General features: G+C 51.8%; 1 protein-coding gene across 7 annotated transcripts in view; it reads left to right on the top strand.

The window, feature by feature from the left end:
• Positions 1-27444, top strand: part of LOC140387540 (protein unc-13 homolog C-like) — a 972441-nt gene that overhangs the window by 644041 nt on the left and 300956 nt on the right. For all 7 annotated transcript variants that reach the window (XM_072470780.1, XM_072470778.1, XM_072470777.1 and 4 more), the window contains 4 exons: positions 627-790; positions 19556-19706; positions 24148-24216; positions 26655-26744. In XM_072470780.1, the coding sequence (XP_072326881.1) occupies positions 627-790; positions 19556-19706; positions 24148-24216; positions 26655-26744 (474 nt within the window). The remainder of the gene's footprint in view (positions 1-626; positions 791-19555; positions 19707-24147; positions 24217-26654; positions 26745-27444) is intronic.

Genomic DNA, 27444 nt, shown 5'->3' with positions numbered 1-27444 from the left:
TTCTTCGACTCTAGGTTTATTGTATTCAACAATCACTTCTCCAACACACCACACTGCCATCTTTAACTATATATTATATGTATGTGCAGTGTATCAAACAGTAACTGTGGTCTAATAAACAACTGTAGCTCCAATTTTAACTTAAGCACTGGGGAACATTAACTCTTTCCCAACAAAGTGCTGAGTGTACTTTGGTGGCCATCCAAGACCACCCTGTGTCTGTCATTCATGTAGATTGTATTGTTCTGCTTTTAAAACATTTGTCCAATTAAGGGTCAATTTAGTGTGGCTAATCCACCGACCCTGCACATCTTTGGGTTGTGGGAGTGAGACCCACGCAGACCAGGGGAAAACGTGCAAATCCACATGGACAGTGACCCGGGGCCGGGAGTGAACCCGGGTCCCTGATGCTGTGGGGCAGCAGTGCTAACCACTGCACCACTGTGCTGCCCACGTTCTGCTTCTTTTAAAAATAGGTAGAAAAATTGTAATAATTTGTAATTGAACTGAAAACAGAAATTGGGCAGTACAAATAAAATAATACTGTGAATCCCTAGTGTTGAATATCATTATCAGGAAGCCAGAAAAACAATGCACAGATTTAAAGTAACTCTTATTTTCTTCAGAACCTATTCACTTATTTGACGGAAACAAAATATAATGGTATAGTGAAAATCCCACAAATGAAAGGAGATGAAGCATGGAAAGTGTACTTTGAAGATTTTGGTCAAGAAATTGTGGATGAATTCGCAATGCGCTATGGGGTTGAATCGATTTATCAGGCCATGACGTAAGTGACTCATTTGTAATGATTTTTTCAGTTATCCTAGACCTGGATAGTTTCAATAGTGACTCTTAAGGAATCAAAGGACATGAATTCACATCCCACCATGCAGTTTGAGAATGTGAATTTGGTTTTGAAAACCTGCAAGTAAAATGCTGGTATCAATAAAGGTGTTGAGGAAGTTGTCAGATTGTCGTACAAAACCCAAATGTTTCACTAATTGTAGCAAAGGGGTCAGGTACATAAAGGGTTAATATGAGATTTGGAAAAGTACTGCCCGTCAGATGATGTGAGAAGACACTTGACCCAGAACTAGGGTCAATCTGGAGATGGGCACAGTTGGGTTAAGTCTGCGGGTTGGGAGTGGTGGGGGGGGGGGGTGGATTTTCCACTCTTGTTTTCATTGGGTGGAATCGGCAACAGAAGCGGTACCCAGGAGAAGCCCAGATCGTGTTTCATGCCAGCATAGGCCTATAGGAAATGACCTCTTCCATATTTACCTTGGTCAGGAATATATGACTCCAGTCCCACAATAACATGGTCGACTCTCAAGTGCCATCGGAAGTGACCAAGGAGCCACTCAACAGCATCAAAATGCTGCTACAAAGAATTGCAGTAGCTTGAGATAGACCAGCCACTGCCTATTCGGGCCAACCGGACATGGGCAATAAATGTTGACCTCGCCAGCGACCATGCTCAGGAATTAATTTAGTTTTTTAAAAATTTGATCGTAATCACTATATATCAATTTTATTGTTCGACACAAGCACGTAGAATCCTTGAAATGACCTGGACATACAAAGTTAAACTCAAGAGAATTTAAATTTGGCATGACTTCTTGTAAACTGTGCAAACTCAGTGAACCGTTTGATTTTAAAGGGCTGCCTATACTGACACCTTTGAGATGCTGATCAGTAATCATGAGAAGACTTTGTTTGCTGCAGTGAGATACACCAGGCTGCTAGTTGTTTGCCAACAGCACGTCAGTCAAATCCATTTCAATTATTTTGGACCATCATTAAGTACCAAAAGAGACATATATGTACTTCCCAAGTAACATTTAATGATCATTAAACTGACTTTTTGTAAAAAAGAAAATCACATCTATAAAACTTATCGGTCCCTATAGGAAAAGTTACAGTTAATTAGGATATAAAGCTACAAGCCTAATTATCCATTTTTGCTTCAGCATTTTTTTAATGGAAGTTCAATTACAGAAATGTGTTGATTTGCCATTTTCTTGTCCCTTTTATATTGTTTTTCATCTTTTCGTGGTTATATTTTTTCTTCCTTTCTAATAAAGCTGTTTGGTACGCAATTACATGATGTCATGATGCTGTATCTTGAACTAGATTAACTAAAGAAGGAATATGAAGATAAATCCAAGCTGAATTCTTGTGGCCTGTACCAGCTCTGGTCTCTCTCTCTACTGAGGCCTTTGCATGGTTCTAACCACGTTTTGCCTGTCGGGAACGGTTGGCAGTGGCTGCGGACTCAGTCCGCGGCCGGCCTGGTGGGGGGCGGGGGGATCCTTCACCGGGGGGTGCCTCAGGGAAGGCCAGGCTAGCGATCGGGGGCCAACAATCTGCGGGCGAGCGTGATCTCGGAGGGGCCTATATCTTCAGGGCCTCTCCGCGGTGCGAGTCCTCCATGTCGTGCGGGGTGGCGGCCTAAGGCCTCCGCCGTGCGCATGCACGGACTCACGACCGGAAGTGCAGGGCCCGTATCATCAGGCAGAGCTGTGTGGAGTACTCCGGGGCCCTGCTAGCCCCCTTCAGGTAGGAGAATCACTCTGGTCTTTCTTCAGGAAAGTCCAGAATGAAACACCTGGGGCAAAATTCTCCGTTATCGGCGGAAAGTCCGCCGATCGGCGCAAAAAACGGCGCAAATCCCACTTGCGTCACGTCATAAAAATGGGACGATAGTCTCCGGCCCGAAATGGGCTAGCAGCGACGTAACGGGATCCGCGCCTGCGCAGTGGTTCACGCCGTGCAGCGTCATACGCGCTACACGGCGTGACGGCTCATAAGGCCGCGCTGCTCCCCCCAACCGACCGGAACACCCGACCGCAACACCCGACTGGATGGCTGGCCGTCGCTCAGCCCCGAGGTTCGAGTCACGCGATGTGGAGGCGCACCTGGACGCGGTGGAGCAGAGGAGGGACGCCCTGTATCCCGGGCACGGCCGCAGAGTTGCCCCACGCCACAGCCGGCGTCTGTGGAGGGAAGTGGCAGAGGCCGTCACCGCTGTGGCCCTGACACCACGGACAGGCACCCAGTGCCACAAGAAGGTGAACAACCTCGTCAGAGCAGGCAGGGTGAGCCTCCCCCATATCCACCATATCCCCCCCTCCCCATATCCCCCCTCCCCCATATCCCCCATATCCCCCTCCCCCATATCCCCCATATCCCCCCTCCCCCATATCCCCCTCCCCCATATCCCCCCTCCCCCATATCCCCCCTCCCCATATCCCCCCTCACCCATATCCCCCCTCCCCCATATCCCCCATATCCCCCTCCCCCATATCCCCCCTCCCCCATATCCCCCATCTCCCCATATCCCCCCTCCCCCATATCCCCCAAATCCCCCCTCCCCCATATCCCCCCTCCCCATATCCCCCCTCCCCCATATCCCCCCCTCCCCCATATCCCCCTCCCCCATATCTCCCCTTCCCCCATATCCCCCCTCCCCCATATCCCCCATATCCCCCCTCCCCCATATCCCCCATATCCCCCATAACCCCCATATCCCCCTCCCCATATCCCCCATTTCCCCCCATCCCCATATCCCCCCTCCCGCATATCCCCCTCCCGCATATCCCCCATATCCCCCCTCCCCCTATCCCCCCTCCCCCATATCCCTCCTCCCCCATATCCCTCCTCCCCATATCCCCCCTCCCCCATATCCCCCCTCCCCCATATCCCCCCTCCCCCATATCCCCCCTCCCCCATATCCCCCCTCCCCCATATCCCCATATCCCCCCTCCCCCATATCCCCCCTCCCCTATATCCCCCATATCCCCCCTCCCCTATATCCCCCATATCCCCCCTCCCCCATATCCCCCATATCCCCCCTCCCCATATCCCCCATATCCCCCCTCCCCCATATCCCCCCTCCCCCATATCCCCCCTCCCCCATATCCCCCCTCCCCCATATCCCCCCTCCCCCATATCCCCCCTCCCCCATATCCCCCCTCCCCCATATCCCCCATATCCCCCCTCCCCCATATCCCCAACTGAATCCAGCCCTAACCTTAACCTCTGCAATGCACGCACAAACGATGGCGTGCATTCATATACCTGCCTAACACTGTTGCCTTTTACCCCTGCCACCACCCCCCCCCCCCCCCCACAGGAGAAGCGCGCACACAACAATAGGGAGCATGTGAGGACTGGAGGAGGGCCCGCTGATGAGAGGCCACTGACCGTACACGAAGAAAGGGCCCTGGAACTGGCTGGCGGACCTGAGGACCGGGAGGTTGCTGATGCAGAGGTCGGGGGCCCACCAGCAAGTGAGCCACCAACAGCCCGTCCCCATATCCCCCCTCCCCTATATCGCCCTCCCCCATATCACCTGATCACTGCCTGATGTCTAACCATGCATGCTTCATTGTGTATCGCAGGACCAAACGTCCAGGCACCCATCCCCGCAGATGCACACCGCCCGCAGGATGCCCCTCGGAGACTGAGAGACCCGCACCCTCCAGCATGCGACGCCCGCAGGATGCTCCTCGGAGACCACGGGAGACGGAGAGACCCGGACCCTCCAGCATGCGACGCCCGCAGGATGCCCCTCGGAGACCACGGGAGACGGAGAGACCCGGACCCTCCAGCATGCGACGCCCGCAGGATGCCCCTCGGAGACCACGGGAGACGAAGAGACCCGGACCCTCCAGCATGCGACGCCCGCAGGATGCCCCTCGGAGACCACGGGAGACGGAGAGACCCGGACCCTCCAGCATGCGACGCCCGCAGGATGCCCCTCGGAGACCACGGGAGACGGAGAGACCCGGACCCTCCAGCATGCGACGCCCGCAGGATGCCCTTCACACACCACGGGAGACGGAGAGACCTGGAGCAACAGGGAGACGACACCCCCGTCACGTGCGGGAGCGACCACCCAGCGATGAGGGGGGCAGCCACAGGCCCCCGTCACATCCGAGCCAGGACACCACTACCCAGGACACCACTACCCAGGACACCACTGTCCAGGACACCACTATCCAGGACACCCCTACCCGGGACAGCACTACCCAGGACACCCCTACCCGGGACAGCACTACCCGGGACACCCCTACCCGGGACACCCCTACCCGGGACACCCCTATCCGGGACAGCACTACCCGGGACAGCACTACCCAGGACACCCCTACCCGGGAAGACGAAATACCGGACAGTGACTCAGAGTGGATGGGTGGAGACGAACCCCCACCCCAAAGTGCCATGGAGTCAGAGTGGGACGAAGAGCACGACACAACGCCACTGCTGTCACCAACACCCTCCACCATCGCAGAAACACTCACCACGGTTGGGCACTTTAGTGATGAGGCGTCTGGTACACTCACTGGTGCGCACAACACAGCCGTCCCGGTACAGCAAGTGGAGGTAGGAGCAGCAGAGGGACCGGGCGGTCGGAGGGCAGCCCAGGCCAAGCGAACATCTGCCGCCCAGATGGATCCCGGGTTCCTGCAGTTACCACACCCACACATAAATCCGATGCAACCACCGACCCAGAGACGAGCGAAGAGGGTGACGGGTGGCTTGCGGCGGCTGCGGTCGCAGGTGGAGGAGTCCACCCACGTCCAGGAGCTGGGAGTGGTCCCGGTCATGCGTGCCACCCAGGCTGACACCGCACGGGTAGCGTCCGCGGTGGAGGCAATGGGTGCGACGGTGTCAGACATGGGGAACGGTTTGCCTTCCGTGCAGGTGGCGTCTGTGGCCCAGGAAATGGCTGCCCTCTCACAGGAGGCCATGAGCCAGTGCCAGCGCCAGATGGCAGAGGCGCTCAACGCCATAGCCCAGTCTCAGCAGGCCATGGCCCAGTCTCTGCAGGCCATGGCCCAGTCTCAGCAGGCCATCGCTGAGGGCATCGGCGCCAGTGGCCATGTGCGAGCCGGCGTCGCACTGTCACAGACAGGGTTTGACAACATCCTGGGCTCCATGGCTGCAAACCTGCAGACCCCTGTCGATACCAGCACGGGCCTCCAGGACTGGCAGCGCCAGATGTCGGGGGGGCGTCGGATGGCCAGTCCGTTCGCATCCCCCACCCATGTAGAGGCCTGGGGGCCATCGGGCACCCCGAGGGAGGAGGAGGTGGTGTGGTCCGTCCCGGCTCCCCCTGTAGGGGAGGTCCCGGTACACCGCGACACCTCGGACTCCCCCCCCCCCCCCTCTTCCGTCCCAGGTGCATAGGGTGGGCAACGGGCAGGACAGGCTGGCAGCTCGCCATCCCAGTCGCCCGGGCCGCAGCCTGGCCCATCTAGGCCAGGACGCCCCAGGAAACGGCCGCCAAAGGGATCCAGTGTCAGAGGGCAGGAATCACAGGAGTCCACCTCCAGTTCTGCTGTACCGTCTGGGGAACCACGTAGACGTAGTCAAAGGTCCCGTAAGGCCAAACAATTAGACACTGAGTAAGTTGGCACGGGTGCAGGGCACAGATGAATTTTAGGGGCTAGGGCACGTGCATGAACTCCTTTGGTTATTAAAGTCAATGTTACACCTACCGAAGCTGCCTTTGTGCTCTGTCCAAAGTGTGCGGGCGTGTCATGTACGTTGAGCGCAAGTGTGTGTGTGAGGGGTGGTCTTACCTCAGCCCCAGGTGAGTCTGCCCCCTTCCCCCTGGGCCGCCATCAACATCCCCCGGGCAGAGGACGGGACCGTGCGCTGCAGTGTCACAGCCGCATGCAGGGATGGTCCGGGTGGATGGTGGTACTGTGGCCATGGGTCAGACATAGTCCAACGATGTAGAGCCAGGAGCTCATCGCAGGGCGGGTTGTCATCATCCTCCATGGCCTGCGATAGACACGCGTTCACCCGCAACTGGGTGAGCCCGGCCCGTTGTGCCGCCGGTGGATCGGCAATGGGGGGGGGGGGGGTGGTGTGCATGCGGGTGGGGTGTGTGGGGTTGGGGAGGGGGGTGAGGGTGCTGGGTGGGTGGATGGGTGGGGGGTGTGGGTGGTCGGCTGTTGCCATGGTGTGCGGTCTGTGGCCATACTACCCGATTCCCACGCCCATCTAGTCAGTGAAGCGGGCGGCTATCAGTCTGTCCCGTGCCCGCTGGGCCAGCCGGTAACGGTGGACAGCCACCCGCCTGTGTCTACCCCGTCTGCCCTGACCATTGCCCCCATCCCCCTCATCTGGGGAGGACTGTGCCTCTTCCTGCTGCTCCTCCACTCCGCCCTCCTCTGCCTGCGGCACATCGCCCCTCTGCTGGGCTATGTTGTGCAGGACGCAGCACACCACAATGATGCGGCCGACCCTATCTGACCGATACTGGAGGGCGCCCCCAGAGAGGTCCAGGCACCTGAAACTCATCTTCAGCACGCCAAAGCACCTCTCGATCACTCCCCTTGTCGCTACATGGGCATCATTATAGCGGTTCTCCGCCTCATTGCGTGGCCTCCGTATAGGCGTCATCAGCCACGATCGCAATGGGTAGCCCCTGTCGCCCAGCAACCAGCCCCTCAGCCGGGGATGGCGTCCCTCGTACATGCCGGGGATGGATGACCGCGACAACACGAATGAGTCGTGTACACTGCCTGGGTGACGGGCGCAGATGTGCAGGATCATCATGCGGTGGTCGCAGACCACCTGTACGTTCATCGAATAGGTCCCCTTCCTATGAGTGAACACGGCCCTGTTATCTGCAGGTGGCCGCACGGCGACGTGCATCCCATCGATCGCGCCCTGGACCATGGGGAACCCGGCCACGGCAGAGAAGCCCACGGCCCGGGCATCTTGGCTGGCCCGGTCCACGGGGAAGCGGATGTAGCGGTGCGCCATGGCATAAAGGGCATCTGTCACTGCCCGGATGCACCGGTGCACCGATGTCTGCGATATGCCGGACAGGTCCCCACTCGGTGCCTGGAATGACCCCGTTGCATAAAAGTTCAGGGCCACCGTAACCTTGACGGACACGGGGAGAGGGTGTCCCCCGCCAGTGCCACGCGGTGACAGGTGTGCCAGCAGGTGGCAGATGTGTGCCACGGTTTCCCGGCTCATCCGGAGTCTCCTCCTGCATTCCCGGTCCGTGAGGTCCTGGTATGACTGGCGGGGCATGTACACACGGGGCGCCCTCCGTTGCCGTGGGGCCGCGACGTCCTCCTCCCCCTCCTCGTCCTGTCGGTCAGGTGTCCCTCCAGCCTGGGCGGCTGCCGCCTGCCCCTCTGCGGCAGCCTGCGCCGCCTCTCTGGCACGCTCCTCCTCCTCCTCCTCCTCATCCAGGGCAACATAGACATGAGCGGCTGCCACCACGGCGGCCAACATCGCTGGATGATCTGAAAACATGACGGCCTGGTGGGGGGGGGAGGGGAACGACGACATGTCATCATTGCCCATATCCCCTCTATCCCCCAGCCACGTGGCATGGACCGCATGGGTCAAACTGTTGGAGGCTGGCACCTGGCCAGGTGGACCAACTAATTTGCCCTCCCATCACCCTCCTCGGCACGGACGGCCTCCCCAACCTCCACCCCAGCACGGACCCCCCCCCCCCCCAACCTCCACCCCGGCACGGACCCCCTCCAACCCCCAACCTCCACCCCAGCACGGACCCCCTCCAACCCCCAACCTCCGCCCCAGCACGGACCCCCTCCCCAACCTCCACCCCAGCACGGACCCCCTCCCCAACCTCCACCCCAGCACGGACCCCCCCCCCAACCTCCACCCCGGCACGGACCCCCTCCAACCCCCAACCTCCACCCCAGCACGGACCCCCCCAACCCTCAACCTCCACCCGGGTACGGACCCCCTCCAACCCCCAACCTCCACCCCGGCACGGACCCCCTCCAACCCCCAACCTCCACCCCAGCACGGACCCCCTCCAACCCCCAACCTCCACCCCAGCACGGACCCCCACCCCAACCTCCACCCCAGCACGGACCCCCCCCCCCAACCTCCACCCCGGCACGGACCCCCTCCAACCCCCAACCTCCACCCCGGCACGGACCCCCTCCAACCCCCAACCTCCACCCCAGCACGGACCCCCTCCAACCCCCAACCTCCACCCCAGCACGGACCCCCCCCCCCCAACCTCCACCCCGGCACGGACCCCCTCCAACCCCCAACCTCCACCCCAGCACGGACCCCCCCCCCCAACCTCCACCCCGGCACGGACCCCCTCCAACCCCCAACCTCCACCCCAGCACGGACCCCCCCCCCAATCTCCACCCCGGCACTGACCCCCTCTAACCCCCAACCTCCACCCAAGCACGAACCCCCCCCCCCCCCCAACCTCCACCCCGGCACGGACCCCCTCCAACCCCCAACCTCCACCCCAGCACGGACCCCCCCCCCCCAACCTCCACCCCAGCACGGACCCCCCCCAACCTCCACCCCAGCACGGACCCCCCCCCCCCAACCTCCACCCCGGCACGGACCCCCTCCAACCCCCAACCTCCACCCCAGCACGGACCCCCCCCCCCCAACCTCCACCCCGGCACGGACCCCCTCCAACCCCCAACCTCCACCCCAGCACGGACCCCCCCCCCAATCTCCACCCCGGCACTGACCCCCTCTAACCCCCAACCTCCACCCAAGCACGAACCCCCCCCCCCCCCAACCTCCACCCCGGCACGGACCCCCTCCAACCCCCAACCTCCACCCCAGCACGGACCCCCCCCCCCCAACCTCCACCCCGGCACGGACCCCCTCCAACCCCCAACCTCCACCCAAGCACGAACCCCCCCCCCAACCTCCACCCCGGCACGGACCCCCTCCAACTCCCAACCTCCACCCCAGCACGGACCCCCTCCAACCCCCAACCTCCACCCCAGCACGGACCCCCTCCCCAACCTCCACCCCAGCACGGACCCCCCCCCAACCTCCACCCCGGCACGGACCCCCTCCAACCCCCAACCTCCACCCCAGCACGGACCCCCCCCCCAACCTCCACCCTGGCACGGACCCCCTCCAACCCCCAACCTCCACCCCAGCACGGACCCCCCCCCCCCCCAACCTCCACCCCGGCACGGACCCCCTCCAACCCCCAACCTCCACCCCAGCACGGACCCCCTCCCCAACCTCCACCCCAGCACGGACCCCCCCCCCCCCAACCTGCACCCCGGCACGGACCCCCTCCCGGCACTCCCCCTGAGCCCAGCCTACTCTAACCACCCCCCCTCCCCCCCCGCCGCACACACACACACACAAGCCGAGACACACCTCTCCTCACGCAATCAGTCTGCGGCCACGCCATTTCCTGCCCAGAGCCAACCCCCCAGGCCGTCACTCACCTCCTCGCTGGTCGGCGTGAGCCTGGAGCACCGGGTCACGCCGATGAAAAGGAGGTTTGATTCACGTCGACGTGAACGGTCATCACGTCGACGGGACTTCGGCCCATCAGGAAGGGAGAATATCAGCAGGCCGAAAATCGGCTGCCTTGCGCAGACCCGTGACATTCTCCACGGCAGCGGCGCCATTAACGCCCCGCCGACTTTTCTCCCTTCGGAGACTTCGGCGGGGGTGGGATTCACGGCGGCCAACGGCCATTCTCCGACCCGGCGGGGGGTCGGAGAATGACGCCCCTGCATTTTGACGCTGGTGTGGGGACATAGCCCCATTATTGGAGAATCCCGCCCCGGGTTCCTGTCGAGGTAAGGACTGTGGATGAACTCTAAAAGCTGGAGGGCCAATCACAAGCCTTCCAGCTTTAGAGAGTACCCAACTGCAATGCAAGATGAGTAACTGGAAGGGCATTACAACAAGAAGGTGCCCTCCAGGCACATAATCCAGGAAATTGTAATGAAAAACCAAAAAAGCAGCCAGGCCACAAGTGTTGGGGGTCCCCTCTCAGGGGTGGTCTATCGCTGCACCACCCCACCCAGACAGGCATGGGAGGACCTGGAGACCTGCTCAGCGTTCTGGCACCCGAGCCTGCCACTGGCTCCAGGTAGTTTGTCTACCTCTGCTCTGGTGTTGTACTGTTTTGGGACAGCTGAGAGTGTACATGGTTAAACACCACTTTAATTTTCAATGTCTACCCTCGAAACTTCTTTCAGGCTGTCGTGGTAACAGATTTGTTATGGTTAATTGCTGATGCTTACTATTTGAGGGAATGCAATTTTATTTAGTTTCAAACTGATGTTATTTGTGGGAAAGTAGAACCGACAATTTCCCCGGCTGGCCTGGGTACTCAAATTATTTGGAGGAACAAAGGAGCGAGATTATTTTAATAAAAGACCGAGGATAAAAATCAACAATCACCATAGAGCTAAGGAGACAAGAGACAGGAGCAAATTTGCTAGAAGTTTCCATGTGGAGTCTCTTTAAGGCCTGGCAGGAGTGTTGGACATATATCTCTGGGGGTTTGATTTCCTGATCCTCCTGCCTGTCCAGTCAAACAGCATGATTTTGATTATCTCCAATACTTTTTTCACTGATGAAGTGTTACTTTTTCATAGGTTTCACTTTCACTCACAGCATAAACAAAGGATAACCATTGCCACACCACAGGTGACTTAACCAGTTGTCAGAGTTTATTGCAGAGGTGTTGCTTTGCTCACAGTCTAAAATGGTAAGAAGAGGGAAATCTCCCGAGTGCCTCTGATGATGTCACCACATAATCCGCCTGGTCCCCATGTGTGAATCCTCTCCCATGTGTACACCACTTGAGAGCAGCTTGGTCTAAACTTTGATCTATTACATCTTGCCAATATATACTTCCTTGGCTCATCCATGATTAAAGACCACTGATATTTCGGGTACGGAGTTTGGAGGTGTGAGTGTGTGCACCCGTGACTGGAACTGTAGCCCAGTCATTACTTTTGAGAGAGATGGGAAGGGGATTTGGCAGGGAGTGGGAGCAGTTGATTGAGTTACTCTTCAGCTTGATGTTTGCTTTTAAGGGAGGATTATCCAGTGTTTGAGCTCACAGTGCTTTTTCATCATGCCTGTGGATATCATTAGTGGCAGGTTTTTGATTACTGAGAGCTGGAAGATTCTGCTAATCCTACTGAGATGCTTCTCTGTACCAGTGAGGGTGAACAATTCTGCTTCACTACTTTCCCTCTCCTCCCCATGAATCCCTGGCCATGTGGGACTTCCTCAATTAATAAATTGACCAGCGACCATGAAATGTCCTTTGTGTTAATTGCTGTTTGCTGCTGTGAAATAATCTCGCATTTAAACTGAATTATTTTGCTGCAAAGAACAATGGGAATTAAAATTATGCCTCTGTCTCATTCATATGTAGTCTCTAAGGGATACAATATTAGTTAATTGTTTCACTCCGAACACTTGAAAGGTACAATTACTACAGTGAAGATTTGACACTAGGGGAGAGTTTGTCTGCGAATTAGCAGGTTGTCGGGGGGTGGGGAGAGGGGCTGGCGGCTGAAATCTTGTTCTTGAACATTGAGGTTTTCAGTAAAATTTGCAAGAAATGTAATCGTATTAACTAGTGCAGTAAACTTTGTGTTATTCCCCACTGTGCCAACCGGAATCCTCTATTAACTGGAATTCCTGCAATCCCCCAATCCCAATCAGTTCTGAGTTTTGTTTTTAAGAGCCAGGCAGAAGCAGCAGCTACCACTCGGAGCAACTGATGGTGAAACTGACAGCTCAAATTTATTTTCCAAAAAGCTGGTCAGAAGCGAAGGGTCAAATGGCGGATTTCTGAAACCAGGTGGAAATTTCTCATCCCCTGGGCACACTGCAATATATTTTACCATTTTACCACATACATTTTACTATTTGCTCACATGATATTGTACCGTCAAATCCACTTGGGTGATGGCATGTGGGCATGGGCACTCAGAGCTGTGAAAACAGGTGAAAGATTCTGTTCAGCTCGGTGTCGGGTGTGGTGGTGACCTGTTTGCTTCTCCTTTTACTGTGATGTCCTGCTGCACTGAGGCCCTTGACTGCACAGTTGTTTCCGCTCTTCCCTCATCCCCTCAAAGACAGAGGGCTGGTTTCTCCGCCGGCGGGATGCTCGGGGGTTTCCCGACAGCGCGGGTCTGCCCCACAATGGGAAATTCCATTGACCAGCCGGCGTAACGGAGCATCCCGCCAGCGGGGTGAAACAGAAATATGGCGCGGAGGGATGGAGAATCCAACCCAGAGCAGCAACTTGTCTTGTGCGCTCTGTGTACCAGCATTTTTGATTCGATGACACCAGAACCAGGGGCGAGATTCTCTAACCCCCCCCCCCGGCTGGGTCGGAGAATCGCCGGGGGCTGGCGTGAATCCCGCCCCCGCCGGTTGTCGAATTCTCCGGCACCGGAGATTCGGCGGGGGCGGGAATCGCGCCGCGCAGGTTGGCGGGCACACCCCCCCCCCCCCCCCAGCGATTCTCCGGCCCGGATGGGCCGAAGTCCCGCTGCTAAAATGCCTGTCCCGCTGGCGTGAATTAAACCACCTCTCTTACCGGCGGGACAAGGCGGCGCGGGCAGGCTCCGGGGTCCTGTGGGAGACGCGGGGCGATCTGGCCCCGGGGGGTGCCTCCACAGTGGCCTGGCCCGCGATCGGGGCCCACCGATCCGTGGGCGGGCCTGTGCCGTGGGGGCACTCTTTTCCTTCCGCCTTCGACACGGTCTCCACCATGGCGGAGGCGGAAGAGACTCCCTCCACAGCGCATGCGCGGGGATGCCGTGAGCGGCCACTGACGCTCCTGCGCATGCGCCGCCCGGCAATGTCATTTCTGCGGCAGCTGGCGGGGCACCAAAGGCCTTTCCCGACAGCCGACGGGGCGGAAATCAGTCCGGCGCGGGCCTAGCCCCTCAAGGTTAGGGCTCGGCCGGTCAAGATGCGGAGGATTCCGCACCTTTGGGGCGGCGCGATGCCGGACTGATTTGCGCCGTTTTTAGCGCCGGTCGGCGGACATCGCGTCGATTATGGATAACTTCCCCCCCAGATAATCATGTTGCTACACCTTGGGCGCGATTCTCCCAAAGGGAGACAAAGTCCCAACGCCGGAGTGAAAGCCGGAGTGTTTCACTCCGGCGTCGGAGCCCGCTCCCAGCCCCCGATCCTCCTGCCCCCGGGGGGCTAGGAGCGGGGTCGTGTATTTTACGCGCGCTGGGCCTTGGCGCCACATAAATGACGCAGCTGGCGTCGCGTAAATGAAGTCTCCCACGCATGCGCGGTTTCCATCCTCCCCGAGGCTGCCCCGCAAGAAGATGGCGGATGGATCTTGCGGGGCGGTGGAGGAAAGGAGGTCCTCCTTTAGAGAGGTCGGCCCGCCGGTCGGTGGGCCCCGATCGTGGGCCAGACCCCGTCGGAGGCCCCCCCCCCACCCGATGAAGGAACCCCCCTTCCCCCCCCCCCCACTCCCCACAGGCCGCCCCCCCCAGCATTCCCGCACAGTTCCCGTCGGCAGCGCCCAGGTGTGGACGGCGCCAGCGAGAACCTGTCGTGTCGGAGCAGCTGCTCGGCCCATCCGGGCCAGAGAATAGCGGGGGTATCGGAGAATCGCCGTTGTGAGTGTCTTGTGCGATTTTCCGGCTGGCGAGGCGCAGAACTCGACAGGGCCGTTCTCGGCTGTTGGGAGAATGGTGGGACGGCGTTTGACCGGCGTTGCGCGATATAATGGCGCGGCTGGCGATTCTCCCAACCGGCGCGGCCTCTGAGAATCGCGCCCCTTGTATTATAGATTGCACTTAATTTTGACATTTATTTAAAGCATTATGTTTTACTTATTTCAAATTGCGTTACGGAAGAATTAAGTGATTCAATTTTCTACCAATATAGCTTTCTGCGCATTTTTAAAAAAAATCACATTGGATAGTTTTTGTAAAATGTTTCCAGTTGGTTAAGCAGCTCTTTCTCATACAACTGCCAACTATTATTCACCCTTACAATTCTGTGACAATACATCCAAACCGTCTAGTAAGTGAACACAATGTTGGCATTTCTTTTGCCAATTTGGACATTTGGACATTCTTGTCATGCATGCATCGACAATAAATGATGTGTTGATTAGATTGTGTGGCAGACTTATAGATCACTTATATTAGACAATGTATTAGAGATGTATTTAATACCGTTCTGCTGAAAAATATATTTTCTTTGATAGTTCATTCTTTCCTCCTGTTTTCAAAAACACCTTCATTGCAAATTGTTGAACGAGGTTGTATTTGAATAGTTAACTCTTAGATTGCCAGCAGGTACAGACTACTGCCCTGATCCAGATAGCACTGTATTTTCCTCTGTTGACATGCCAGGGAACTATAGCAAACAATATTACAGTAATAAGCTGTTGCAATATTGGCTCTGTGGTAGCACTCTTGCTTCTGAAACATGTTGAATGTTCATATCCCACTCCAGGACTTGGGTATTCAATATGGCCAGCCATTCCTATGTTGTTGTTTGACAGCATGTAATATTAAAATGTTTGTTCGGACAAAAACATCCCAAGGCACTATTGGAAGTGGAGCAGGAGTCCACCTGTTGACCTGATCAATTGTGTCTCACTCAACAAACCATCACAGATTAGGGGCGAAATTCTCCCGAAACGGCGCGATGTCCGCCGACTGGCGCCCAGAACGGCGCCAATCAGACGGGCATCGGCCGCCCCAAAGGTGCGGAATGCTCCGCATCTTTGGGGGCCGAGCCCCAACATTGAGGGGCTAGGCCGACGCCGGAGGAATTTCCGCCCCGCCAGCTGGCGGAAACGGCTTTTGTTGCCCCGCCAGCTGGGGCGGAAATGGCATCTCCGGGCGGCGCATGCGCGGGAGCGTCAGCGGCCGCTGACAGTTTCCCATGCATGCGCAGTGGAGGGAGTCTCTTCCGCCTCCGCCATGGTGGAGACCGTGGCGGAGGCGGAAGGGAAAGAGTGCCCCAACGGCACAGGCCTGCCCGCGGATCGGTGGGCCCCGATCGTGGGCCAGGCCACCGTGGGGGCACCCCCCCGGGGCCAGATCGCCCCCCCCCCCCCCCCCCCCCCCCCCAGGACCCCGGAGCCCGCCCACGCCGCCTTGTCCCGCCGTTCAAAAGGTGGTTTAATCCACGCCGGCGGGACAGGCAATTTATCGGCGGGACTTCGGCCCATCCGGGCCGGAGAATCCAGAGGGGGAGCCCGCCAACCGGCGCGGCCCGATTCCCGCCCCCGCCAAATATCCGGTGCCAGAGACTTCGGCAACCGGCGGGGGCGGGATTCACGCCAGCCCCCGGCGATTCTCCGACCCGGCGGGGGGTCGGAGAATGACGCCCTAGATGCTCATTTATATAATTTACTGTTTCTAGGATCCTGCTGTGCAAAGAAAAATCCATAGAATCCCTACCGTACAGAAGGAAGCCATTCAGCCCATCGGGTCTGCACAAACCCCTGAAAGAACACTGTACCCAGGTTCTCACAAAGGAGGACGCAAATAAGATACCAGAAACATTGAGGAACGCAGGGTATAGTGAGCAGGAGCAACTGAAGGAGATCAATATTAGTAGAGAAGTGGTTTTAGGGAAATTGATGGGATTTAAGGCTGCTAAATCCACAGGGCCTGATAATCTACATCCCAGAGCACTTAAGGAAATGGCTCTAAATATCGTGGATGCATTGGTGGTCATCTTCCAAGATTCTACAGACTCTGGAACCGTTCCTACAGAGTGGAGGGAGCTAATGTAACTCCACTAGTTAAAAAGGGAGGTAGAGCGAAAACAGGGAATTATAGACCAGTAAGCCTGACGTTGGTAGTGGGGAATATTCGAGAAAATTCAAAGGTTTGCAGATGATACCAAGTTGGGTGGGAGGGTGAACTGTGACGAGGATGCAGAGATCCAACAGCATAGATTCACAGAATTTACAGTGCAGAAGGAGGCCATTCATCCCTTCGGGTCTGCACCCACCCTTGGAAAGAGCACCCTACCCAAGCCCACACCTCCACCCTATCCGCACACCTCCACTCTCTCCCGTAACCCCAACTACCCTTTTTTGGGGGACACTAAAGGCAAGTTCAGCATAAAAATACACCTAGCCTGCACATCTTTGGACTGGGAGGAAACTGGAGCACTGGAGGAAACCCACGCAGACACAGGGAGAATGTGCAGACTCCGCACAGACAGTGACCCAGCAGGGAATCGAACCTGGAGCTGTGAAGCAACTGTGCTAGTATGAGGTTATTAATTTTGGAAGCAAAAGCAGGAAGGCAGACTACCTGAATGGTTATAAATTGGGAGAGGAGAGTGTGCAGTGGGACCTGGGTGTCCTTGTGCACCAGTCGCTGATGGTGCAGCAGGTGGTAAAGAAAGCTAATGGTATGTTGGCCTTCATTGCGAGAGGTTTTTCGAATACAGGAGCAGGGATGTGTTGTTGCAATTATACAGGGCCTTGGTGAGGCCACACCTAGAATATTGTGTGCAGTTTTGGTCTCTTTTTCTGAGGAAGGATGTCCTTGCTCTCGAGGGAGTGTAGCAAAGGTTTACCAGGCTGATTCCAGGGATGGCGGGACTATCATATGAGGAGAGATTGAATCGGTTAGGATTGTTCTCGCTGGAGTTCGGAAGAATGAGGGGGGATGTCATGGAGACTTATAAAATTTTAACAGGACTAGACAGGGTAAATGCAGGGAAGATGTTCCCAATGGTGGGTGTGTCCACAACCAGGTGTCACAATCTGATGATTCAGGAAGTAGATCATTTAGTAGAGATGAGGAGAAATTTCTTCGCCCAGAGAGTGGTCAGCCTGTAGAATTCGTTATCACAGGAAGTAGTTGAAATCAAAGCATTGTGGGTGAGATTCTTCATTGCGCCAGCAGCGCACCCACACACACGGGTTTCCCGATGGCGTGGGGTGGCCACAGTGGGAAATCCCATTGGTAGTTGGAACGGAGAATCCCGCTGACGGCAAGGACGCGCTGGCAGACCAGAGAAACCCGCCGTGTATGTTTTCAAGAAGCAGTTTGATATAGCACTTGAGGCAAAGGGGATCAAAGAATATGGGGGAAGACGGGATTAGTTGGATGATCAGCCAAGATCATAATGAATTGCGGAGCAGGCTCAAAGGGCCGAATGGCCTCCTCCTCCTATTTTCTATGTTTCACTCCTCCGCCCACCCCGTCCTATCCCTGTAACCTAATCTGCGCATCCCTGGACACCAAGGGGAAATTTAGCACGGCCAATCCACCTAACCTGTACATCTTTAGACTGTGGGAGGAAACTTGAGCACCTGGAGGAAACTCATGCAGACACGGGGAGAAAGTGCAAACTCCACACAGTCACGCAAGGCCGGAATTGAACCTGACCTAGGGGCTAGTGCTGTGAGGTAGCAGCGCAAACCACTTGTCACTGTGCCAACCTAAAAAGATGATACATTTGCCTACAGTTCAAGAGAATGTAGAAGGTGTTACCAGAAAGTGCTGAAATACAAAAATCTGCACATGTGCAAATATTTCTAAAATTCGTCAGATCCAAACACTTTGCGCTTGGATTTCTATCGAGGTCCTTCCCATCATCCAGCAGAGCTTCATCAGAAACTAATGGGAAATCTTGGAGCAATGGGGAATGCTACCATTTTGATAACTTACTTAAATGGCTTCCTTCATGGCCTTCTGTAGCCCATGGACCTTGAGACAACTATTGCAGCATTATGACTTACCGAGCTGAGATCAACGAATTCAAAGGGTCCAAACTTGCCACTTCTTGTTTGTGTGGCGCAATATCACTTTGAGTTTTTATCCAGTAGGTTATCAGGAGAATTATAGGTCAAACGTTGATACATACTTTTACGGTACCCTATGCAAGTGCGTGGTTAATTCCAGCCCCACGCATCTCAGAGTCACAACACAAGTGAATTAACCAATAGTTCTTATACAAACAACTGAATGTTTGGTCCATGGCTCCCCGATAATTACAGTCATCAGGTTTGTAAGTTTAAACACAATTGTTGTTTATTTATAATAAGAACTATAAAAAATATGCAACAGATACTTTGAAGCATCCCACTGGGATAAAATCCAATCATCACTCAATACAGGACAAAGTACAGCATTCTGGGCCAATTTGTTCGCCACCAGCCAAATCAATCAAACCAAAACCCAGCCCATCTCTTTCACTGATGACGGTCGGTCTACAACTCCAGTTTAAACTAGCACAAGCTGCTGCTTGAATTAAAGGCACAGGCCATTTGCCTTAAAGACACATGTCCATTAATCATCCATGGATCAGAAATGTAACGGCAAAAATAAAAGAAAAGGGAAATAAGGGAATAACCAGGAAGGAGCCTTACAATACAGAGAACCCCCAGCCACTGACCTGCACTTGTAGCCCCTGTATTTATCTGCTGGTCCACTTGCACTTCTGATCTATGAACACTCCAGGATGTTGACACTGGGAAATTCCATGAAGGCAGTGCCATAATATTTGTTAATGTTTAATGTTGGTTAGAACCTGTGTGGAGTGAATGTTAATTGCCAGTTACCAAGCAAAATGTTGCCCAGGTCTTGCTAGATGTGGGAGTGACTGCTCCAATATCTGAGGAACAGCAGATGTACCATCTTCACAAACAGCCTTTATTTTGTTGTGATTTATGTTGGCACCATGTAATCATGCATCGAAACATTACAACCAAATTATAAATTGAAATATGAGATCTGTAACAAATAAACTTTTTATTTTCTTGCAGGCATTTCTCCTGTCTGTCATCCAAATACATGTGCCCAGGGGTTCCTGCTGTAATGAGCACTTTGCTGGCCAATATTAATGCATATTTTGCGCATACTACAGTTTCAACGAATGTTTCAGCCTCAGATCGATTTTCTGCTTCAAACTTTGGAGTAAGTTCAATATTAGTTAGGCATTTTTGCATTGAAATCGTATTTGCTAATTAAGGATCTATATAGTATATGAAAGGACTATTGATGTATGAAAATCAACCAAAAAGGAAACCTGCCCCAGGTTGCAATCCATTTTGTTTCCTTTAAACTGTAGGACTCTATTGATGCAATAAGTTTTGAAATTTTGCCTTCTGGATTGGAAGAGTTTCAAAGTCCTTAAATACAACTAAAAATCGTACTTGCCTTAGGCTGCACCACTATTAGGTATTTGCAATATTTACTGTTGACTCTTGAAGATCATCATAGTGGAAAGTAAACTGCTTGCTCTCAAACAATAATGTGTGGCCAAGTGATTAGATTTTTTTTTTAGTTCTTAGAATCTATTGAAGTTATTTTCTAAATCCCAAAGAACATTTTGCTACCTTCCACTCTACTGTTGAAATTCTTTAAGTTTCAGTTACTTTAATGTTTAAATTCATTTTTAGACAGGCACAGTATAAAAGCCTTGAGTTATCCAGCTTGCCTTATTTCATTTTTAGTCAAGGGAAAGCAGAACTCTGTGGTTTATATATGTATATATTTAAAATAATTGCAAAATCGACTTATCTGCTTAGTAAAATTTCTAATGTTCGGAAAGTACCGACTGGAGGATTAATCATCTTCAAACATTAGTCATTTCAAGGTAAAAGATTGCGTGGACTTTTTTTTTTCAAAACAATTTTGAAACATTAGTATTGCAGCATTTTCCAAGACTTATGGAGTGGTTCTAGACTTTTTCCCAATCTGATGTATTTGTGCTCTGGATTTTTCATCACTGTGTACACCCATTTGTAGCAACAAAAATGATGTAGCTTTACCATGCTATTGGGCAGAAATTTTCAACAATAGGTTTTATATTTTGTCCAAAATTAATTGTGCAAAATTAAAGATTTTCGAATTTGAAGGAGGTATTAGAAAATGCTATAGTGGCAAAGCTACTGAGGAAATTTCTACCAACTTGTGTTGAAAATTGGCATTATTCATGAATGTTTGAAACAATTAACCAACATGTAAGTCATCACATTGGGGAGACAGTGGCGTGGTGGTAATATAATCTGGGCGAGTAATCCAGAGCCCAGCCTACTGTTCTGGTTCAAATCCCAACACGGCAGCTGGTAGAATTTAAAATCAATTAATAAATCTGGAATTGAAAGCTAATCTCTGTAATGGTGACTATGATGAGTATCATATAAGCCCCTGGTCCTTTTGAGAAGGAAATCTGCTGGTTTGACCTGCATCTTTCATTTTTCATTTTTTATTCATTTTAATACAACAATAGAACATAGAACAACATCACAACCTATAATGTTGCATCATAATGGAAGGTTTTGGATCATAATGTTCAGCCACTAGTGCAACCAACTTACTGTGCTGTAAGGGGCTGTACAGCACAGTACAGGCCCTTCAGCCTACGATGTTGTGCCAACCATTTATCCTAATCTAAGATCAACCTAACCTACACCCCTTCAATTTATTGCTGTCCATGTGCCTGTCTAAGAGTCGCTTAAATGTCACTAATGACTCTGACTCCACCACCTCTGCTGGCATTGCATTCCACACACCCACCACTCTCTGTGTAAAGAACCTACCTCTGACATCTCCCCTATATCCCCTCCAATCACCTTAAAATGATGTCCCCCTCGTGACAGCCATTTCCACCCTGTAGAAAAGTCGCTGGCTATCCACTCTATCCATGCCTCTCATCACCTTGCACACCTCTATCAAGTCACCTCTCTGCCTTCTTCGCTCCAGTGAGAAAAGCCCTAGCTCCCTCAACCTTTCTTCATAAGACATGCCCACCAGTCCAGGCAGCATCCTGGTAAATCTCCTCTGAACCCTCTCCAAAGCATCCACATCCTTCCTATAATGAGGCAACCAGAACTGGACACAATATTCCAAGTGTGGTCTAACTCAGGTTTTATAAAGCTGCAGCAAAACCTCACGGCTCTTAAACTCAATCCCCCGTTAATGAAAGCCAACACACCTATCAATCTGGGTGGCAACTTTGAGGGATCTATGTACCCGGACCCCAAGATCCCTCTGTTCCTCCACATTTCCAAGAATCCTGCCTTTAACCCTGTATTCAGCATTCAAATTCAAAATGAATCACTTCACATTTATCAAGGTTGAACTCCATCTGCCACTTCTCAACCCAGCTCTGCATCCTGTCAATGTCCTGTTGTAACCTGCAACAACCCTCAACACTATCTACAACTCCACCAACCTTTGTGTCATCGGCAAACTTACTAACCCACCCTTCCACTTCCTCATCTAAGTCATTTAGAAAAACCACAAAGAGCAGAAGTCCCAGAACAGATCCTTGCAGGACACCACTGGTCACCGACCTCCAGGCAAAATACTTTCCATCCACTACTTTCCATTCACAAGCCACTCAGTTCATGTGCATTTAGGGATGGGCAACAAATGCTGGCCTTGCCAGTGATGCCCACATCCCATGAAAGGATTTTTCAAAACATTTTCACTGGAGTAAATGTGAAATTGTGGGCAACACATTATGACGTGCACTTAGTGCTCTGCATTCACCTGATCCAAACTTCCTGTAGGGGCATTATGTTATGTGTTGCTACAGTTAATCCACGCTATAGGCTTGTGCACCCATTCCTGAAACCTCTCCTTCAGTTGTTTTGAGGATTTCATCAAGTTACTGTCACTCACTGACTGGGACAGTGATTTTCCCTTTTAACAAATCGTCCATCAAAATTTCCAACATTGTTGTCCGATTTTCTCATAGCCGAACTTGCTCATAAATGAAGAGCCTTATTTGTTCAGATCTTCCCTCACACCTAATTCCCTTCAATGAATAATTATTCATAGATAATTTATTTCTGCAAATAATTTAGCATTTTGAACTCATGTGACATGATACCCGATTAAGTACAAAACACTTGACTGAATGTTTGCTGAAGAAATTAAACGTTGAAAATTAATGATCTGAACACTGGGATTTTCATAATTTTAATGTCATTTTTCAAATGCATAAGCAGCAAAACTGATTAAAATTAATAAATATCGCTAAGCTCCTAAATTGTTCAAACATATCTATATTAGCAATTGCTTCACTGTAGATATGGCACAAAATATTTCACAGTAACATTCATTCATTCGGTCTGATGAACCAATAAGCATATTCGCAAATAACCTCAGCAGAAAAACATTTTCTGCACCCAATTTCATGCAATCATTGACTGTTTATGAATTGTATTGAAACAAAGTAAGATAAAGCTAAATAATTATGTGTAAGATGAATTTTATTTTTCATATTGGAAAATGTGTTATAAAATTGTGTGGAAGGTTTCTTTTCCATCAAAAATTCATTAAACCCCTTCCATTTCCTGAAGACCTGAGTAGCCATTCTAAGCTGGTTTCTTGGGAATCAATTAAATGGTGAAAATGAACTATGCATATTCCTAGAGTTTGTGCTGATTGCCTTAGCAAAATTTGTATTATCTGTAAATTACCTGCAACATTACAGAAGAATGTTCTTAATAAATTACACAGACACTGCTATTCATCATGAAAGCAGAGTGTTAAAATTGATTTTTTTTGTGTGTGTGTGTGTGTGTGTTGGGAAGATTTTTTTAAATTAAATCTGATCCTGCATTGGTACAGTGCTGATTTCATCAACATTTATCCACCTGTAACAAAATATTTGAAAGTGTATTTCTACGAAATATTTACTCTTAATGAAACAAATGCTGGGCAGCACGGTTGCACAGTGGTTCGCACAGTTGCTTCACAGCTCAAGGGTCCCAGGTTCAATGCCCGGCTTGCGTCACTGTCTGTGCGGAGTCTGCACGTGCTCCCCGTGTCTGCGTGGGTTTCCTTCGGGAGCTCCGGTTTCCTCCCACAGTCTAAAGGTATGCAGGTTAGGTGGATTGGCCATGCTAAATTGCCCTTAGTGTCCAAAATGGTTGGGTGGGGTTACTGGGTTACAAGGATACGGTGGGGGTGTTGACCTTGGGTAGGGTGCTCTTTCCAAGAGCCGGTGCAGACTCTGTGGGCCGAATGGCCTCCTTCTGCGCTGTAAATTCTATGATTCTCTGATAACATCAATTAAATTTCAAGAAGGAATTAGATACAGCACATAAAGGGATCAAGGGATATAGGGGGAAGGCGGGTTCAGGGTATTGAACTTGATGATCAGCTATGATCATAATGAATGGCAGAGCAGGTTCGAAGGGCTGAATGGCCTCCTGCTTCTATTTTCTATGTAAATATAATACAGCCAAGAAAGTGGCAGTAGTGAGAAGGCAGTACAGTCATCCATAATATATGATCATTTTATATTAAATATTTATTGTTGAAGAATTCAAAGTTGGATAGCTCCGGAATGTTTCCGAAAGACGTACAAAATTTGCTTTTGATTTTGTTTGTTTTACAGAGAGAAAAATTTATAAAGCTACTAGATCAGTTGCACAACTCTCTGAGGATTGACCTCTCTAAATACAGGGTATGTATAGACAATATGAAATGCTGGGTGATATGTTCTGACACAGCTAATTGAGTTCTCCTTCTATTCAGATTTCTTTCCCATGCCGGAGTTCTCCCGTCCAAACTTTCTTATGACGACGAAGGAACAAATACTTGAACCTTTTGAGTTTAATGAAAACTTCAGTTCTAGGTTACGAGGGAGCGAGTAGTTACACAGCTGGAGGAGATTCAGCACCAGCATTGCAGGTGGTAGATTTTCCAAAACTTAATCAGACCAACTTCTCTGAGGTTGATGCCATGAATTTTTATTTAAACACTGATCTATAAACCTACCAGAATCAGTTTCAAAGGGTCTATGTGGACACAATCTTTCTTAACTGCTTCTGGAAGCTCAGAAAGACAGGATAGTTGAATGATAAGCAAAAGAAGAATTCTTGTTGACTTTAAAAATTCTCATGGTGTCCTTCCTTCGATACAGGAAAAATTCTAGTCTGAAGCTCATTTCAGGAAAAAGATACTGGGTGTGATTCAACCAGAGGAAAACAGAGAATCTGGTTTCGGCCACGTTGAGCGGTGCTGCAGCGCCGAGAAAGACCCTGCTATTCAACGGCACTTGCCATTTTTTTTGGCCTCAGCAAGGAGCGCACCATCGAGGCCGCACTTACATCATTGACGATTCACGGTTCAGTGCGCCATTTCTAAAGGCAGCCCCGATCTTTCGACCCGCTCAGGGGTCCCACCGCAGCCTCTGAACTGCAACCAACTTGCCTCTTCTGGAGTCCCCCCCCCCCCCCCCCCCACACACACACACCTACTGCCTCACCCGACCTCTTATGGGTATCGTCCCCCGGGCCCGACCCATGGAATGAGCAATCTGGCACCTACTCATCTCGACACTGGCAGCCTGGCTGTGCCCATGCCGGCCTAGAAGTGCCACTTGGGCAGGTGCCAGGCTGGCAGTGCCTGGGTGGCAGCAGGTGTGCCAGGCTGCCACCCTGCCCAGAGCCTGATCACTAAGGGATCTTTCATGGCCCCAGAGACCACCCCCCTCCACCCTCCCGCCCAGAGGTGCAGTTGTGCCTGGTCCCCAATAGATGGTTCCATCCATATTTGGGATTGTGAAGTCAACATGGATTATTCCACTATCAGTGTTATGGATTTTGGTGTGCAGGCTGATACTCTGTGAAGGAAGGAAATAAGTGTGAAACAAAGCTTATTAAGGCAGAACTAGAATTCCTTTCTCCAAATAGGCATTGCACACTCAGAAAATGAGGCCAATGGAGTTGAGGAACATCAGGCTGTGCAGATAGGGCAGGGAACCGGGTACCTGGAGGGCAGAGAAGAGGGACAAAGGGCACAAAGGAGAAGGAGACACTATCCTGAGGGTTTACAGGCAAAGGCAAAGAGAGCAGAAAGTGACTGAGACCTTGTACCAGCGGCAACTATGGCTCTCTCGGCGGCTGGTGTGGACCTCGGTAGCATTCACAAGTGGCTATACTGCAGTGCATCAACCCCCCAGTAAGTCTGTGGTGGAAAGGCCTATGGATGAGCAGAGAAGATTAAAGGGAAATTTAATAGAGATTAAGATCGATGCAGGGTTTTGATATGAGTAAATAAAGAACTCTTTTCTTCTGGCTCGGATAATAACTAACCAGAGGACATGGTTTTAATATAATTAGCAGAGGGGCGATGAGCCGTTTTTTCACGCAGTATGTTGTTACGGGTCTGGAATGCAATGAATGAAAAGGTGGTGGAGGCTGATTTAGTAGAAACTTTCAAAAGTGAATTGGATACATGCTTGCAATGGAAATCTTTGTGGAGCTATCCGAAAAGAGCAGAGATGTGCGACTAATTAGTTAGCTCTTTGCAAAAGCTGGCAAAGACAGAATGGGCTGAATGGCCTCAATCTACGATGCAAAGTTTGGTGATTCTATGAAACTGGTTGAACTCGACGTAAATTAATTGGATTGATGTGTTGAAATTAAAAATCCATATTTCCGGATGGTCATTGACAGCCAAGTAATAGACTGACGAGGAGCATAGTTGACAGGTCCAGCAGCAAGCCTGAACTGAATTGTTGAAGTATTCCCTCTGGGTATTTGGTCTCAGGAAGCAGATACCGGGTGTTATCATCCATGACTCAGTCGGTAGCACTCTTGCCTCTGAGTCAGAAGATGTGGATTCAAGTTCCACTCTAGGACTTCAGCACAAATGTCGAGATTGACACTCCGGTGCAGTAATCCAGCAGGTAATTTTCACATCTGTTCTTGATCGCGATGAAACGACTGACTTTATTTCTCTTTTTTATGAACCTTGTTTTGTTCTCGGTGGCTCATTGGGCGAAAGAGCATTGACCTGACACATTCACTCAGTTTCTTTCTTCACAGATGCTGACGTACCTGCTGAGCAATGCCAACATTTCCTGTGTTCATCGTGTAACTGTGTTATTTTTCCCAGGATAATTTCCCAGCTGGTAATCCAGAAAGATTGCAAGACCTGAAGTCAACTGTGGATCTTTTGACCAGCATTACCTTTTTCCGGATGAAGGTAGGATGTTGTTTTACTTAGTGAACCATGATGGGGAGTGCAGTTAATTTATTTTTAGCAAAAGACAACTTTGCTCATTACCTTTCATGACAAATGTATTGTGCAAAAATTATTTTTTATGTTTTACTCCATGTGATGTGGAGTTTCGTTTACTGATTGTTTCCCTGGTGACTTAGCTGACTGCAGTGCCAGATTTATGTAGAATCTAATGTACTGCACTGTGCTATGATATAGTTATCTCTCTTGCCAGTCTGCCGATATGATCCAACATCTGTTTTCAAAAGGAACACTTGTCTTAATTCTATTACTGAGCAGTTTTGATTTAACTGAGCTTTTTTGTGAGTGTAGTTCAAAATTACAGGGGCTAGAATTTTCTGGGACTTCTCGCCAGCGGGATCATCCGGTCCGACGTGGGTGGGGGCGGTGTCCGCGCGTACATAGCGGAAACCCCGTTGACAGCAGCAGGACCAGAAGATTCCGCCGCCGGCTAACAGCGGGCCGTCTCCGCTGCCATTAAACACGCCGCCGCAGGGGCACGTGAAAAATCTCTCCCAGGGGATTCCAGACTTGTTTGTCACAAAATGGCTGTTTCATTGAGGCTGACTGCCCTACCACTGACAGTGAGCCAAATCTTCCAGCCTCCAGATCTTTGGAGACCGCACGTACGACTGAGATGCACGCCAGGACCCTGCGGATGCCC

The sequence above is a fragment of the Scyliorhinus torazame genome, chromosome 12 (genome assembly GCF_047496885.1).
Source record: "Scyliorhinus torazame isolate Kashiwa2021f chromosome 12, sScyTor2.1, whole genome shotgun sequence".
In the NCBI taxonomy this organism is placed as follows: Eukaryota; Metazoa; Chordata; class Chondrichthyes; order Carcharhiniformes; family Scyliorhinidae; genus Scyliorhinus; species Scyliorhinus torazame.
The sequence above is the reverse complement of the archived record's forward strand: the minus strand, read 5'-3'. Positions and strand labels throughout refer to the sequence as shown.